This window comes from Desmodus rotundus, chromosome 9, assembly GCF_022682495.2.
Source record: "Desmodus rotundus isolate HL8 chromosome 9, HLdesRot8A.1, whole genome shotgun sequence".
Lineage (NCBI taxonomy): Eukaryota > Metazoa > Chordata > Mammalia > Chiroptera > Phyllostomidae > Desmodus > Desmodus rotundus.
In genome coordinates, this window is record NC_071395.1 from 25,607,605 (window position 1) to 25,621,761 (window position 14,157).

The window sequence follows — 14,157 nt, forward strand, 5'->3', positions numbered from 1 at the left end:
AAACAAATTTTGTAGTAACATTTTTCAATAAGTATAAATTCTCTCCAAATACTTCATCTAATCCAGGATCGTTATTAAACCTTTTAATTATTCTATACCCTTCTTAAACTGTCTCCTCCTGTACACATCAAAGAATGGGGATATGTATTTCAAACATTTAATATCTCTCAGGTATTCTAAATGTTCTCTAAGAATTATTTACAGTAATTGCAGCATTTCCAATTTTCAGGCTGCTTCAGCTGAATGACGGCTGAAGTAAAATTGGCAAGTGAAAGTCAATATTTAACTGGAACTTCATTTGGACATTTTATTCTAGTTTCCAGCTTTGATGTTTAATAATTGATTAGGGGAAGGAAGCAGGAGTTAGCTCTGTTTTGTTCTCTGGCCTGCTGCAGTCACAGCAGCTAAGCCCCTCAAAAAAGCTGTGCCCACCCCCTACAACTGATTCAGGAGCAGGCAGCATCCCAAGTGCCAGCATCCACATCCTGAAGGGGAAAAGCCTCAACAGGAAGTCGGAGTGCCTGGGTGCCACGAAACCCAAGGAGAAGGCTGGGGACTGACTGGTGGGAGCTCTTGATCAGCCTGGAGCCCCTGGTCCATGGGCACCAAAAACACTAGCTATGCTGAACGGAGGCTCAGCCTGGGATCTGCAGCACATTGGCCAAAAGAAGGCCCAGTTCATGGTGGGAGCTCCACGGCCCCTTCAGCCAGGTGGGGGACTTGGAACGTGCGAAGGTCAAGTCAGGGAAACAGCTGGAGTCTTTCCTGGAGGCAAACATCTTGGGTCCCACTGCGGGCCAGCGCTGCGGCCCCTCCTGACTGCCAGCTTCTCGCTTTGTTTGGCCGTGTTTGTTTTCAGTCCTTGTATAACCATTTCTTGTACAAATACAGTTTAACCCCCTCCCCCTCCAAAAAAAATTAAATAGAGGAAGAGAAAGCTTGCTGTTAGGTTTTTAGAAGGCAAAAACATAGGAGAGAGAGAGGGAGGAAAAATTAGATGAAAATGTGGATTGTAAAAGGTAGTATTTTAGAATTAGGGGCTGAACCTAACAAGATTATAATTTAACAGGAACACATATGACCCTTGCACTCAGGGTTAAAAAGCAATGTGAAGAGTAGGCAAGACGTCCATTGTGTAATTGGTTGGTGCGGAGGTTGTAGCTGACTGTAAACTTGGGGGCGGGGAGCCCCGAGGGTTCCCGACAAAGGTGACATAACCTCAGAGCTCGGTGTTCCACAAACCAGCGGACTCTACCCTGATTGGACCACACGGTAGCATTAGTTTGGGTTCTGAGTGACACATTTGAAGGGAGATGTTAATAAATTGAAGAGCATCAGGAGGCAGGATGGTGAAGAGTCTGAGACTCGTGTTCCATGAACAGCACCCAAAAAAAGGAAGCCTCACTTACCAAAGAACTTAGTGTGAGCCATTCCCAGTATCTGCCAGGCTGGCTGATGCGAGAGGAACTATCAACTAGGATTCAGACTAATGTGAAATTAGCAAAGCAGATTTCAGTTCAGCGTATGGAAGAATAATTAGACCTGCCCAAAAATAGAATGTGCTTCTGTGGCTGGAAATATTTTGGCAGTTGAATAAATACCAGCCAAGGGAGGGAACCACACCCAGGGTACTAGGCTGTACCTGCTGACCTCCAGAGGCTGCCCCAACCGAAACCCCCCCAGGACACACTGAAAACAAGTACTTCCTGCCAACGCTGTGGATAGTATTACTGGATTTAGGGCTGTCTTAATGTGATTTCCAAACAACCAACTGGCAACCCAAGGGGATTAATATGTCTACCAGTGCGACAGGGCATCTATTTATCTTAGCACAGGAATTTTGCCTGTGGCCTCTACTACGGAAGCCACCAGAAATCACAACCAGTACACTTAACTACTGTTCTCAGAGACTTTGAATAGCAGCTGAAACATGGAAATATTTGAAGATGGTATTATTGGGTTGGCCAAAGAGTTCATTTGTTTTTTTCCATAAGATGGCTCTAGTAGTACTTACTTGTCTTTAACTTCATTAGAAACAATTTTGTTAGATTGTATTGTGATAGCTGTCATATCAGCATGCATTAAAAAATATCAAATTTGGTGAATTTTTGTGTAGCCATTTTAATATTGAAGGTAGAAGAAAATGTGCAACATTTGTGGCATATTATGCTTTACTATTTCAAGAAAGGTAAAAATACAACAGAAATGCAAAAAAAAATTGTGCAGTGTATGAGGAAGGTGCTATGACTGATCAAACATGTCAAAAGTGGTTTGTGAAGTTTCATGGTGGAGATTTTTTAATGGATGATGCTGCACGGTCAGGTAGACCAGTTGAAGTTGATAGTGATAAAATCAAGACATTAATTGAGAACAATCAATGTTATATCATGTGGGAGATAGCTGACATATTCACAATATCCAAATCGATAAAGTTATTGGTGAAAATGAAAAACGTGTCTTATTTTATGGAAAAAAATCACACAAACTTTTTGGCCAACCTAATAGAATATCAGTTTAACACACTTTCTTGGTGCCAAGAACATGTGAGTTACAATTTCAGAAGTTGTAACTAGATGCTTTTAAGAATCCAAACACCAATGTGGTTTGTCTTGGTAAACTAATTAACATATGCCAGAAGCTAGTTGGCGCTTCTGCTTCTTCAGAACAATAGCAATGGTACAAGGCCATGGTTCTCAAACTCTAATCATGCGCCAAAATCACATGGAGGCTTTGTTAAGGCACAAATTGCTTGGCTCCACTTTCAGAGTTTGTGTTTCAGGGGGTAAGAGGTGGGGCCTGAGATTTTGCATTTTGAATAAGTTCTCAAGTGATGCTTATGCTGTTGGTTGGGAACCATACTTTGAGAACCACTGATATAATGAATGAATGAACACAGCATAAGAAGCCTTGTTATAATCAGCGAATTGCTCAGTGTCTATGTGAGTGGTGTGTAGAAGCTGGCTTATGTCTGCTGATTGTCAGCAACTCTTTCTAACGCTGCATTCAGTGGCATTGGCTTGGTAGTTTGAAATCGGCCATGCATCGTGGGAATATTTACACCACGGATATTGGTAAATGCTAAAACTGTGACTTTTTCCTCTGAGTGCCAGTGTTAAACCAATAAACCACTACTACGGACTCAGTGCAGAAAGAAAACATTGGGTGATCTAATGTCTAGAGCAACAGTGCTCAAGTTCACTTCACTCACGGCTTGAATGACTGCTTCTTGAATCATGGCTATGTAGACACAGCAATATACTTTTAAAAGATTATTTTTCCAATTATAATGTGCTGAAAGGATTTAATAAGAATGGAGTTCATGAAACAAAGTATACTCTTGGATTAAAGCAGACAATGAAATATGGTTTTATTTATAGTCATTTGCTGGAAGAAATATTTAACATTTGATCTACTTCATAAATATGTATTAAAATCATGCAAATGAACATAGGCCAGTGATTGTTAAAAGTACGTATCAGTTCATCTTCATCATTTAATAATGACTGCTTAGTATGTGTCAGGCACTATTCTAAGTTTATATGAATTATCTCCTTCAGTTCTTGTGAAAATCTGTCACTTAGATATTGTTATCCCCATTTAACAGGTTTCAAACACTGAGTCACAGTAACAAGTATATGATACTTACATATCAATATTTATGGAATATCAGACAGCCATGTATCGGGGACCTCAGATGCAATGTCTTAGAGATCTCACACACAGCATTTCTCCAAGACAGTTTGCTGATAACAACCACATTACCATTATATAATCACTAGTTTTAAATATATATTTAATGACAATTAGAAGAAAATACCAATGGCATCGATACTTCGACAAAACAATACTAGAAGAACACTGGCGTTCCAGGGAAAATGATGTTAACCATTGGCTTAAGAGCATTATAGCATAATACCCTGGCCACCCTAACTCTCCTCTGTTGAGCCACACTCCTCAAGACCCTCAGCCCCCTTCTGCGGTGGGTGGACACAGTCACCATTTGCCATTCTGACTCCCCAGTTTATATCTTTCCCTGAGGTCAACCTACCTATGCTCGACATATTTCTATTTGTACATCATTACTATGACTGCTGTGACTTAAAACCTTCCATCTTTAAGGTTCTTTTGTATCTCTTTGATCACAACTAGTGTTGGTCCTGGGGATTTCTCTTTGTCAGCATTAGTATTGCCTACTATTCATCTCATGCTCCGTGTTTTGCTCAAAGCCTTCATACGACCTACAATGAGCGTTCTGTGGAGTGAAAACTTAGAAACGCTGGAGATGTCAGCGTGTGCAACATACCCTGTAGGGAGTGTAATCTCACTTTTAAAGGAATCCAACTGTGAGCAATCAGCTGTAGAAACCTGGGGGGCAGGTTTCAGGGATGAGTAACAAGTTCGACATTACCTTGCAGTGACAGGGCGTGGTCTATTTACCCACATGGGAAAGCCACCAGTATTTCCCTGCACACATACTCAAGTTAGTTTCATTTGGGTCTACTGAATGGACCCTTCCAGACTGCTTCTGGCTGACTCTTCAGTGAGTCGTAGGTACGAAAGACCTCGCCCTCTCTCACAAACCTTGCACGTTTTCCCACCCTTCATTAGCCACAGGGGTCATTATCCGCTGATGAATAGCATCCTCAGTGGATGACGACTGACTTGGAAAATTTCACAAGTTTCCAAACTCTCGGCCAGCACTGTTCAGTAGAAATGTAATGCCAACTACAAGCAGAATTCAAAATTGCCTCATAGCCACATTTAAAAAATTAAAACCATTGAAAATAACTTTAGAAATACATGACAATATCTCCAATCAAAATTATTAAAGAATGTTTTACACACTTTCCTTTGAACTAAGACTTTGAAATCTAACATGTGTTTTCAATTTACAGCACATTTCAGTGTGGACTAGCCACTTAACAAGTACTCCACAGCCACATGGGGCTAGAGACTACTCTATGGGATGCACAGCTCTAGACTTGGTAAAGCTCAGGTCAATACTATCTTGGAACATCCAATATGCAAACACACCAGTTGATGGGTTCCTAACTAAGTTTCTAGAATGGAATATCAATTAAACACTCGTGACCTGTAGCTTCTATACCAGGTCATTGTTCATAATTAAGGTACAAAATAATGAATGAATTATGGTGAAGAACAGCTAAGAGCTTATGGTGTACAAATAAAAATGAATAAATTTATTAAAGTTGCAATATAGTGTGTAACTAGAGCAACCACACTAGCTGCCAGAATTAGAATTATTTATAGTCAGGTAGAATCTGCTTGGGCTGGCAATCTAGAAATTCATAGAGTGGCTCCTTGGTTACCTTTAATATTTAAGGGAGAAAATATAACAAATATACAAGAGGGTCAGACAGCTTCCCGTTCCTCTTCAAAATGGATTTAACGGGGGATACCTTTTAGACAGTCAGTGGTCCAGTCCAAGGCTCTTTTCAGTGACAGCATGTTCTTATCTGGTGGAAGTTAGAACACTGTTGCTCCCATTAGCAGTACAGAGCATTCTTATTTTTGGCTTTTAGATTTGAAAGAATGGTAATTTAAGCTGCAGCTCCATCCCTCTTAGCTGAATGGTTAGTGTTTCTAGTAGGTGTGTTCTCTTTAGAGAAGACTGTTTTTTTATTTCCCTTGAAAATGGGCAGGAGATTCTGAAGGTCTCTTCTGTGGAAGAAGAATCTCCCTATTTAGAGTAAAATTAAATCTGATTTCCATCTGTTTGGCCCCATGAGACTCCCTGTGTAATATCGTTAAGCATTGCTTCTACAGTCGCTCAGGGCATGGCATTTAATCGTCCCAGGCCTAATATCGTATAGGCTACAACAGCATTAGCATAGAAGAAGGGATGGGCATGGTAGGAGGTGACAGAAATAACAAACGGTTAGAAGTCACATAATTTGGTGATAACAATCATCAGGCATCTGTTTCATGCCAGGTACATGTCTCCACATGCCACACGTGGGCTGCATACAATATTATCTCTTAATCTTTACAATTGTATGAGGTGGTTAGATGTTTTATTTTTCACATAAAGAAACTGAGCCTGAGAAACAGTATTTTGAAGAGGGTCACAAACCTATTATGAGATGAGATATGGTCTGTCTCTTTCCCACACCATGATGCCTCCCAATAAAGCAAAAAGGATGAAGAAGGAATGGGTTTGCTGCAAACCACCAGCCATACTGAATGAGAGGGCAGAGTGTGAATCACACAGAGAGTGATACACACTTGGTGGAGAAAAATAAAACATCTCACCGTTTCCCTGTATCGCAGAGAGAAGGGGAAACATTGAAGAAGCAGTGGAAACAGTGGTTTTCTGAGGTGATCAGAAATATGCTTCCACAGGACATGAAGTTTTAGAGGGACAGTGGGAACTGAAAACGCAGGGAGGACCGAATGCACAGGAGGGATAAATATGATTAAGAGACCAAAGGAGAGAGAAAAAAGTAATTCGGCTGACCATTCTATCAGTGGCTTTCAAACTTTTCTGACTAGAGCCCACAGAAATAGGTTTTACACAGGGACTCAGTTAACAAACAGTCTGTGTGTATATGTACAGACACATACATTTAGTGATACATATATACACACACAAAGGTATATTTAATGACATACATTAATGATACATTTAGTGATATACATATACAAGTACATTCACTAAAATAGGTGCAAAGGCAATTTAGTGAAGGAAGAATAGTCTTTTTAACAATGGTGCTAGAACAATTGGCTCTCCATATACACTAACATTGAACTTCAATCCATATCTCTCATTATCTACAAAAATTAACTGAAAATGGAACATAGACCTAAATGAGAAAATAACTTAAAAGGGGTCATAGACCTAAGTGAAAAATTTAAAATTATAAAGCTTCTAAAAGAAAACGCAGGAGAAAATCTTTGTGGCCTTAGGTTAGGCATGGGTTTTTTTTAGATCCAACACCAAAAGTATGATCCATAAAAGAACAAATTTATAAATTGGTCTTTATCAAAAATAAAAATTTCTATTCTCCATAAGACACTGTTAAGAGGATGAAAATATAAGGACAGACTAGGAGAAGCTATTCACAAAGTATGTATTGATAAATGACTTGTATCCAGAATATATAAATAATTCTCAAAACTCCTCAGTAAGAAAGCAAAGCAATTAAAAAAAGATTTGATGCTTCATCAAAGAAGGTATGCATATGGCAAATAAGCACAAGATGCTCAAAATCATTCGTCAATAAAGAAGTGCCAATTAAAACTACAATGAGACACCACTACGTACCTATTAGGATGGCAAAAATTAAGAAGATCAACTCTACCAAGTGTTGGCATGGAGATGGAGAAACCAGAGCTCACAGACACTGCTGAGGGGAATGTAAGAGAATACAGCCACTTTGGAAAGCAATTACACAGTTTCTTAAAAGTGAATACATCCACTGTATGATTCAGCCATTCCATACCTAGGCATTTACCTAAGAGAAATAAAAGCATTTGTCCATACAAAGATCTGTAAAGAAACGTTCACAGTGACTTCATTTGTAACAGCTCCAAACTGAAAATAATCCAAAAGTCCATCAACAGGTAAATGGATAAAGAAACTGCTGTTGTACATTCATACTACTCAGTATTAAAAAGGAATAAACTATTGGTACATGTTATAATAAGAATGATCTCAAAATAATTATGCTTAGTGTAAGAAGCCAGACACCAGGAAGAGCATACTGTATAATGTCATTTACATAAAATTCTAGAAAATGCAAATTAATCAAACTGTAACAGGAAGCTGCCTGGATATGCAAAAGGGCAGGAAGCTGGAAAAGAGAGGATTTACAAAGGGGCATTAATGGATATGTTCTTTATCTTGATTGTGACAATAATTCATGGATAGGAATGCCAGATTTAGCAAGTAAAAATATGAGACGTCCAATCAAATTTGAATTTCATATAAAGAATATTTTTGCCCTGGCTAGTGTGGCTCAGTGGATTGAGCACCAGACTGCAAACCAAAGGGTCGCCAGTTCAATCCCCAGTCAGGGCACATGCCTAGGTTGCAGGCCAGGTCCCTCCCTGTGAGGGGCGTGTGAGAGGCAACCACACATTGATGTTTCTCTCCCTGTCTTTCTCCCTCCCTTCCCCTCTATCTAAAATTAAATAAAATCTTTCTTAAAAAAAAGAATATTTTTAGTGTAACTCTGTACCATACAATGTTTGGAACATACTTATATTAAAAATTATTTATTGTTTATACAAAATTCAAACGTAACTGGGTAACTTTTATGTATCTGGCAATTTTGTTCAAATGAGTTGTACACTTTAAATATATGCAGTTTATTCTATGCCAGTTACACTTCAAGAAGGAATTGAGGTCAATCAACAAAGATAAAATGACTTGCCAAGTTTTAGCCAATGGCAGCAAGGTCAAGACCCGAATCCCAATTGCCTTTCTCCCCATCTACATTCTCCTTTTATTATACTTAGCTGATTCTAGAAGAAAATGTTTGCTCACAAGGATGGAAAAATAGGTCCCTAAAAGTAAGGATATTCACATATGTACTCCTAAGGAATTTAAATGAATTTATAATTTATTAATCTCTGCTCTCATGTGGCTTTGTGAGTCTAATAGTTCCCCTGTGCAGTGAAATCCATTCTTGGAATAAATAAGGAGTCATTTTATTTCAATCCTCTAACTGTCTGGGAGCACAGCCACCCCCCCGGCTGTATAAATAGAGAAGGGTAAAGGTATAATGAAAGGTACAGAAATGAAAGAGTACCTACCTATTGATTGCTGCTTCCTTGCCTTTTACAATGAAATATTTCTCAATAATCCAAACAGCAGTTCACATGTTTTACTTACAGCATACTTTTAGCCATTTATACTTGTTTATTACATAATTTACAAGGCTGAGAAATACCATTTCCTAGTCTAAGTGGCCCTGGTCTAAAATGAAGTCACTTATTGTTGTCTAGAAATAGACAGTCCTAACCTGATGTATTGTTCATCCAGGGACTAGAGAAGGAAATCACCGTATTCCATGTAGGCTAAAAAGTGTTATTTAAATAAATGACCTTTTCACTGGTCTGTAATTGTGATGTGACTTACTGTCATCAATGCCTACATTTAAAGTGGTACCTTTCTTTTCTCTTTTTGAAGCAAAGCAGGTATTATGTCAATAGTCCATTTTACAACCCGGAGCACCATAGCTCGGGTAGCTATTTCCACCCAGTCCAGGGTTAGTTACGTTCCTCTCTTGTTACTGTCATTACTCAGAGCACTAATGGAGCAATGCGTTCCCTCCTGGCTCTTCCCAGTGCAGGTAAAACCAGTATAATTCTTGCCTGCTGTTATTATTTCTGATCTATATGTATAACTTTCCTATTTTTTATTTGCACTGGCAGGTTAACTGTGTTTGCATGTCCTCACTGGCCACTTAACACAACTCTAATAATAAGAAAATCAATGATCACGGAGTCAGAAAGGAGGTGGGGTCAAACAAACATCAGCAAGGTAGAATAAAGCTCGGCTCTCAACTGAGTCTTATTGTGTACATAAAAATGGACTCTCTCATGCATAGATGAAATACTTATTTTAGCAGTGAGGTAGTCAACCATTTGACTATCAAATAGGGAAGTTCCCTACCTAAAACAGTCACAGAAGACCTGGAAGGGAAAAGGCAAACAGGAGACAGACTCTATCTACATCAGGGGTCAGTACACCACAGCCTGTGGGCCAAATCTGCCTCAATGCCTGCTTTCGCGCAGCCAAAAATGGTCTGTAAACTTTGGTTGGCAAAATTAAGAGAGCATCTGTGGACACGTGGAATTATATAAAATTCTAACTCCAGTGTTTATAAACAAAGTTTTTCTGCAGCACAGGCACACAATAGCTTGCCCGTTGTTGATGGCTGCTTTGCAGGGTTGGAGTTCTGACAGAGAGTGTGGCCCGCAGCCTGATGCATGTGCTCTTCATTGGGCCCTTCCCAGAAAACTTTGCGGACCTCCGCTCTGATCAGAAGGTTTGACGAGAGAGAAGCACCGACAGCTGGTCTCTCTCCCTCACCTATTCTGAAGGCGCCCCCGCTTGCTCCTTTGCCCTGTACTGTGTCAGCATAAAGCCACATCCTCCAGTGTGAGAGCGTGAACACTCCACAAATTATAATTTAGCGCATGATCAAGAACCAGGAGAGTGAAGTCGGGACTTTAAATAATTTCATGTTGTCTTAAAAGGAGGTTGTAAAGCAATAAAAAGTTGCATTGTGTCTTTATGTGAGATTTCTCATTTTTCTGGGAGAAAGGTTGCCCTTTATGTTCTGTAGCAGATAGCTCAGAGGCTGCTATACCCTTCTTCCTTTCTAGAAAGCTTGCATTTTGTTTGGGTGTCTACCCTAGCCTCCTATGACTCAGGATTAAAGCCTGATTCATCCAAGCCAGTCATTGAAATCCAATCCTCGTGCCAGTGCTTAGTGTTAGGGAGAGATGAATGACTCAGTCCCGGCCAACAAAAGGAGAGAGGAATTCACCTGGGGTTTTCTAGGAAAAGCTTCTCCACGGGTGAAACACACACACCCCCTGCTCGGGCATCTTGGCGTTTGCCTATGATTCCTGATACTATGACAAGCTCCTGATACCCCCAGGGAGCTCGCCCAACAGCGGCCTGGCACACTGAGGATGCCCTGCGCAGGCAGGGCAAAACCTGCGCTTCTGAAGACATCGCTGATCTAGTGAGTTAACCCCGAGTGCATCCTGCCTCAGATTTTGTCATAGGACATAATTTTCCTCATTATCGAATCCATGTAGGGGTGGACGTCCTGTTACTTGCAGTTCTCTAGTGGGCTTTTATGAGTAATATCCCTTTCATGGCACAGTCCAGAGACTGTCTCCCTGAATGGGAAAGCGTTTCTTAGAATAAAATTGGCTAGTTCATGCACTTTTTAGTTTATACTTTTCATTTATACTATGAAAATTCCACCCCCTCCCCCAAATGCTGAAACCCATTTATTGTTATGTACTCCGATCACCCCTGCAGGTGAGATGGACATGCGGACAGGCACAGGGATTTAAAGCTTTGTCCACATGGGTCTGTCAGTGTTGCTTTTAACAGTCCCAGATGTTCATAAAACTTTCCATCCTGCCTTTTTTTCTCTACTCACTAGGAAAAAAAATACAGAATTTTGTGTTTGGGGATTATATTAGCAACTTCAATGATACAGTAGTTGTTCTTTCAACAAATATGAACAAGCATGTGCTTACAGAATTGCGTTGCTCCGGAATGCTATGGAAGTCAGAAAGAGAGTGGAAGACAGTTAAAATCTCTAAAGGGCACTGAGAAGAGGTTGCTTGACAAGCAGAACAAGACACACACTTATGAAACAGCTGGGAACTTGTGTGCTCACATGCAACATGTATCAGACTGGACTTTAAAATTCCAATGAGAAATAATGTCTGTCCTGAGAGCAGACGATGTTTCCTGGAGGAGGTGAACGTGGTCTTCTTCAGATAGTATGCTGTCTTGGTCTATTTGGGGCTGCTGTAATTAAATACCGTAGCTTGACGACTTGTAAACGATGGACATTTATTTCTCATGGATCTGGAGGCTGGAAAGTCCCAAGGCAAGGCATCTGGCGAGGGGCAGATTCTGTGTCTGGTGGGAGTCTGCCTCCTGGTTCAGGGATGGCCATTTTTTTGGCTATAAACTCACAGAGCAGAAGCAGCGAGGGAGCTCTCTGGGTCTCTTTAATGAGAGCAGTAAACCCATTCATGTTAGCTCCACCCTCATGGCCTAATCACCTCCCAAAGTCCACACTTCCAAATAGCATCACATTGGGCCGTCGGGGTTAGCATATGAATCTGGGGGCAGGACACAAACATTCGGTCAACAGCATGTGAGAAACCAGAAAGAGAGAGGCCATGCCATATTACTCTCTGTTCACACTGACCCAGTGCTGGGGACACAGCAGGGTACCATCAACATTAGCAGAAGTTTTGGTTGAACTATGTGTTTAAGTATCAAGTGAATTCTCTAACTGGTTATAACTGTGAATTCCAATTTATCACCCTATGCATAATTATCATATAAGATACCCTACTGGCACAACAATCCCATGAATGAGTTTATTGGAGGCAGTTTTGAGGGGGGTTTTTGTTTTTTTTTTTAATTTTTTTATTGTTATTCAATTACAGTTGTGTGCCTTTTCTCCCCATTCCTCCACCCCACCCCATCCAAACCCCTCTCCTTCCCCCAGCTCCACCCTCCCCCTTGATTTTGTCCATGTGTCCTTTATAGAACAATCTAACAATGGACAGGGGGGAGTGGGGAGAGGACAGTGAGGAGAGGGGATTACAGGAACAGTTTTGAGTTTTTTTGAAGCTGCCCTTGATGCTTCAGATTGTCCACAGGAGGTTTATTGTTTGAAAGTAAACAAACGTACGTAGCAAAGATGTCTCTGCCTGATGTTTATTTGACTCTCTCAGAAATTTGACAAACTGAATCTTTCCATTTGTTCAATGGAAAGACCCCTAGAATAATTGCACCAACTGAATTGAAATGCAGCGTTTCAAAATGTTGCAGTCCGTGAGTGCATTCTGTGGTCGCTGGTGGAGCAGGGGGGTCCTCTTCACACCAGTAGGAGCAGTCATTAACCGCTAACATCGTGTGTCCGTTAGAGTCCATTTCACAGTTTCACATCCCCGCCAGCACCTTCGGACCTTTGGCTGCCCCATCAAGTCTGGCGGCTCTGCACAGAGCGTCTGCAGTGGCAGCTTATGTCCATGGGGTCGACAGATTTTCAAATATACTGACTGAAACACTCATTTTCGTGTTCCACTTGACTCCTTTTGAATTATTTCCTTGGTGTGTTTTGCTTTGGCCCCTGAAATGGAGCACTGGCCGCAGGAGGCCATAGTCTCAGAATCATGTAAGGTTGTTATGAGCTCTCATCCTTCTTTCTCTCTGCCACAAACTGTTAAAAATAAATGTTGTGAAAAGCAGTTCTTCCTCTGCCCTGACTCTTAAGTATCATAAAGTCCAGAATAGGAGGATTTAAGGCAGTTCAGACATTGGATTGCTCTTTAGATATTTAAAGAAGTGATTGTTTTTCTTTCAGTATGACTTCATACACTTCCAGCCTTAGGATAGAATTCTTTAATTCATTTATACAACTACAGTTCACTTCAGCACTCAGCACGCAGTTCATGGGGACCTACTCTGTTCAAAGCACCGTGCTGGCCGTGAAGAGTTTGCAAAGATTGTGTGTGTGTGTGATGCCATACTAGTCGGCCGTGAGAAAGAACACCCTGCCGTTTGCAACAATTCGGAGGGAGCTCGAGGACGTTGTGCTACGTGAGACAGGTCAGAACGAGAAAGACAAATAACGTATGACAGCACATATGCAGAATCTAAAAGAGCCAGACTTGTAACAACAGGGTCAAATGGTGGTAACCAGGGGCTTGGGACTGGGGGATAGGAGAGATGCTGTTTAAGGCTACAAGGCAGCAAAGAGCAGTGAGTCAGTCCTGGACAGCTAATGCACAGTATAGTGAATCGAGACAACAGTACTGTATTGTAATCAACAAACTTAAAAGATTGGATAGATTATTCCAGCTACTAAAAAGAACTAATGATGACAGTGTGGGGCAAAAGTAGGTTTACAATTGTGAGTATGTGAAACACAAAGATTATTCTTGTCTTATTGTTTATTATTCTATTATTTTCTATATAAGCAACTGTAAATCTACTTTTGCCCCATCCTATATGTGACATGATAGGAGTTTTAATAATAACTACAATGGCCATCAAATTACAGTATAAAAATGTATCAGTTCAACATGTTGTAGGCCTTAAATTTATACAATGACATATGTCAACTATTTTTCAATTTAAAAAATTGTTTTACGTTTACAGAGATAAATAAGATATAGCCTTTACCCTCTAGGAGCTTACAAATTGAGAAAATTTCAATACACATAATACAAAAAAAAGAAGATGAAATGAAAAAAAAACCTACTGTGAAGGCAGCATGCTAAATGTATATAAGTTTGACCTGGGAGATTTAGGGGTGCTTTCCAGAAAGAGCAGTACTCACAGTAAGCCTGGCAAGATGAATTCTGATAACAAGAAAAATTGAAGGAGGTTAAGGTCAGTAAGTAGGCGTGGGTCAG

The 14,157-nt window shown here is 40.4% G+C and overlaps 1 protein-coding gene across 1 annotated transcript in view; it reads left to right on the forward strand.

The window, feature by feature from the left end:
* Window positions 1–620: 620 nt before the first annotated feature.
* Window positions 621–14,157, forward strand: part of SPMIP2 (sperm microtubule inner protein 2) — a 56,552-nt gene continuing 43,015 nt past the window's right edge. Inside the window, exon 1 of the mRNA XM_053910485.1 lies at window positions 621–711. Within this exon, the coding sequence (XP_053766460.1) occupies window positions 621–711 (91 nt within the window). The remainder of the gene's footprint in view (window positions 712–14,157) is intronic.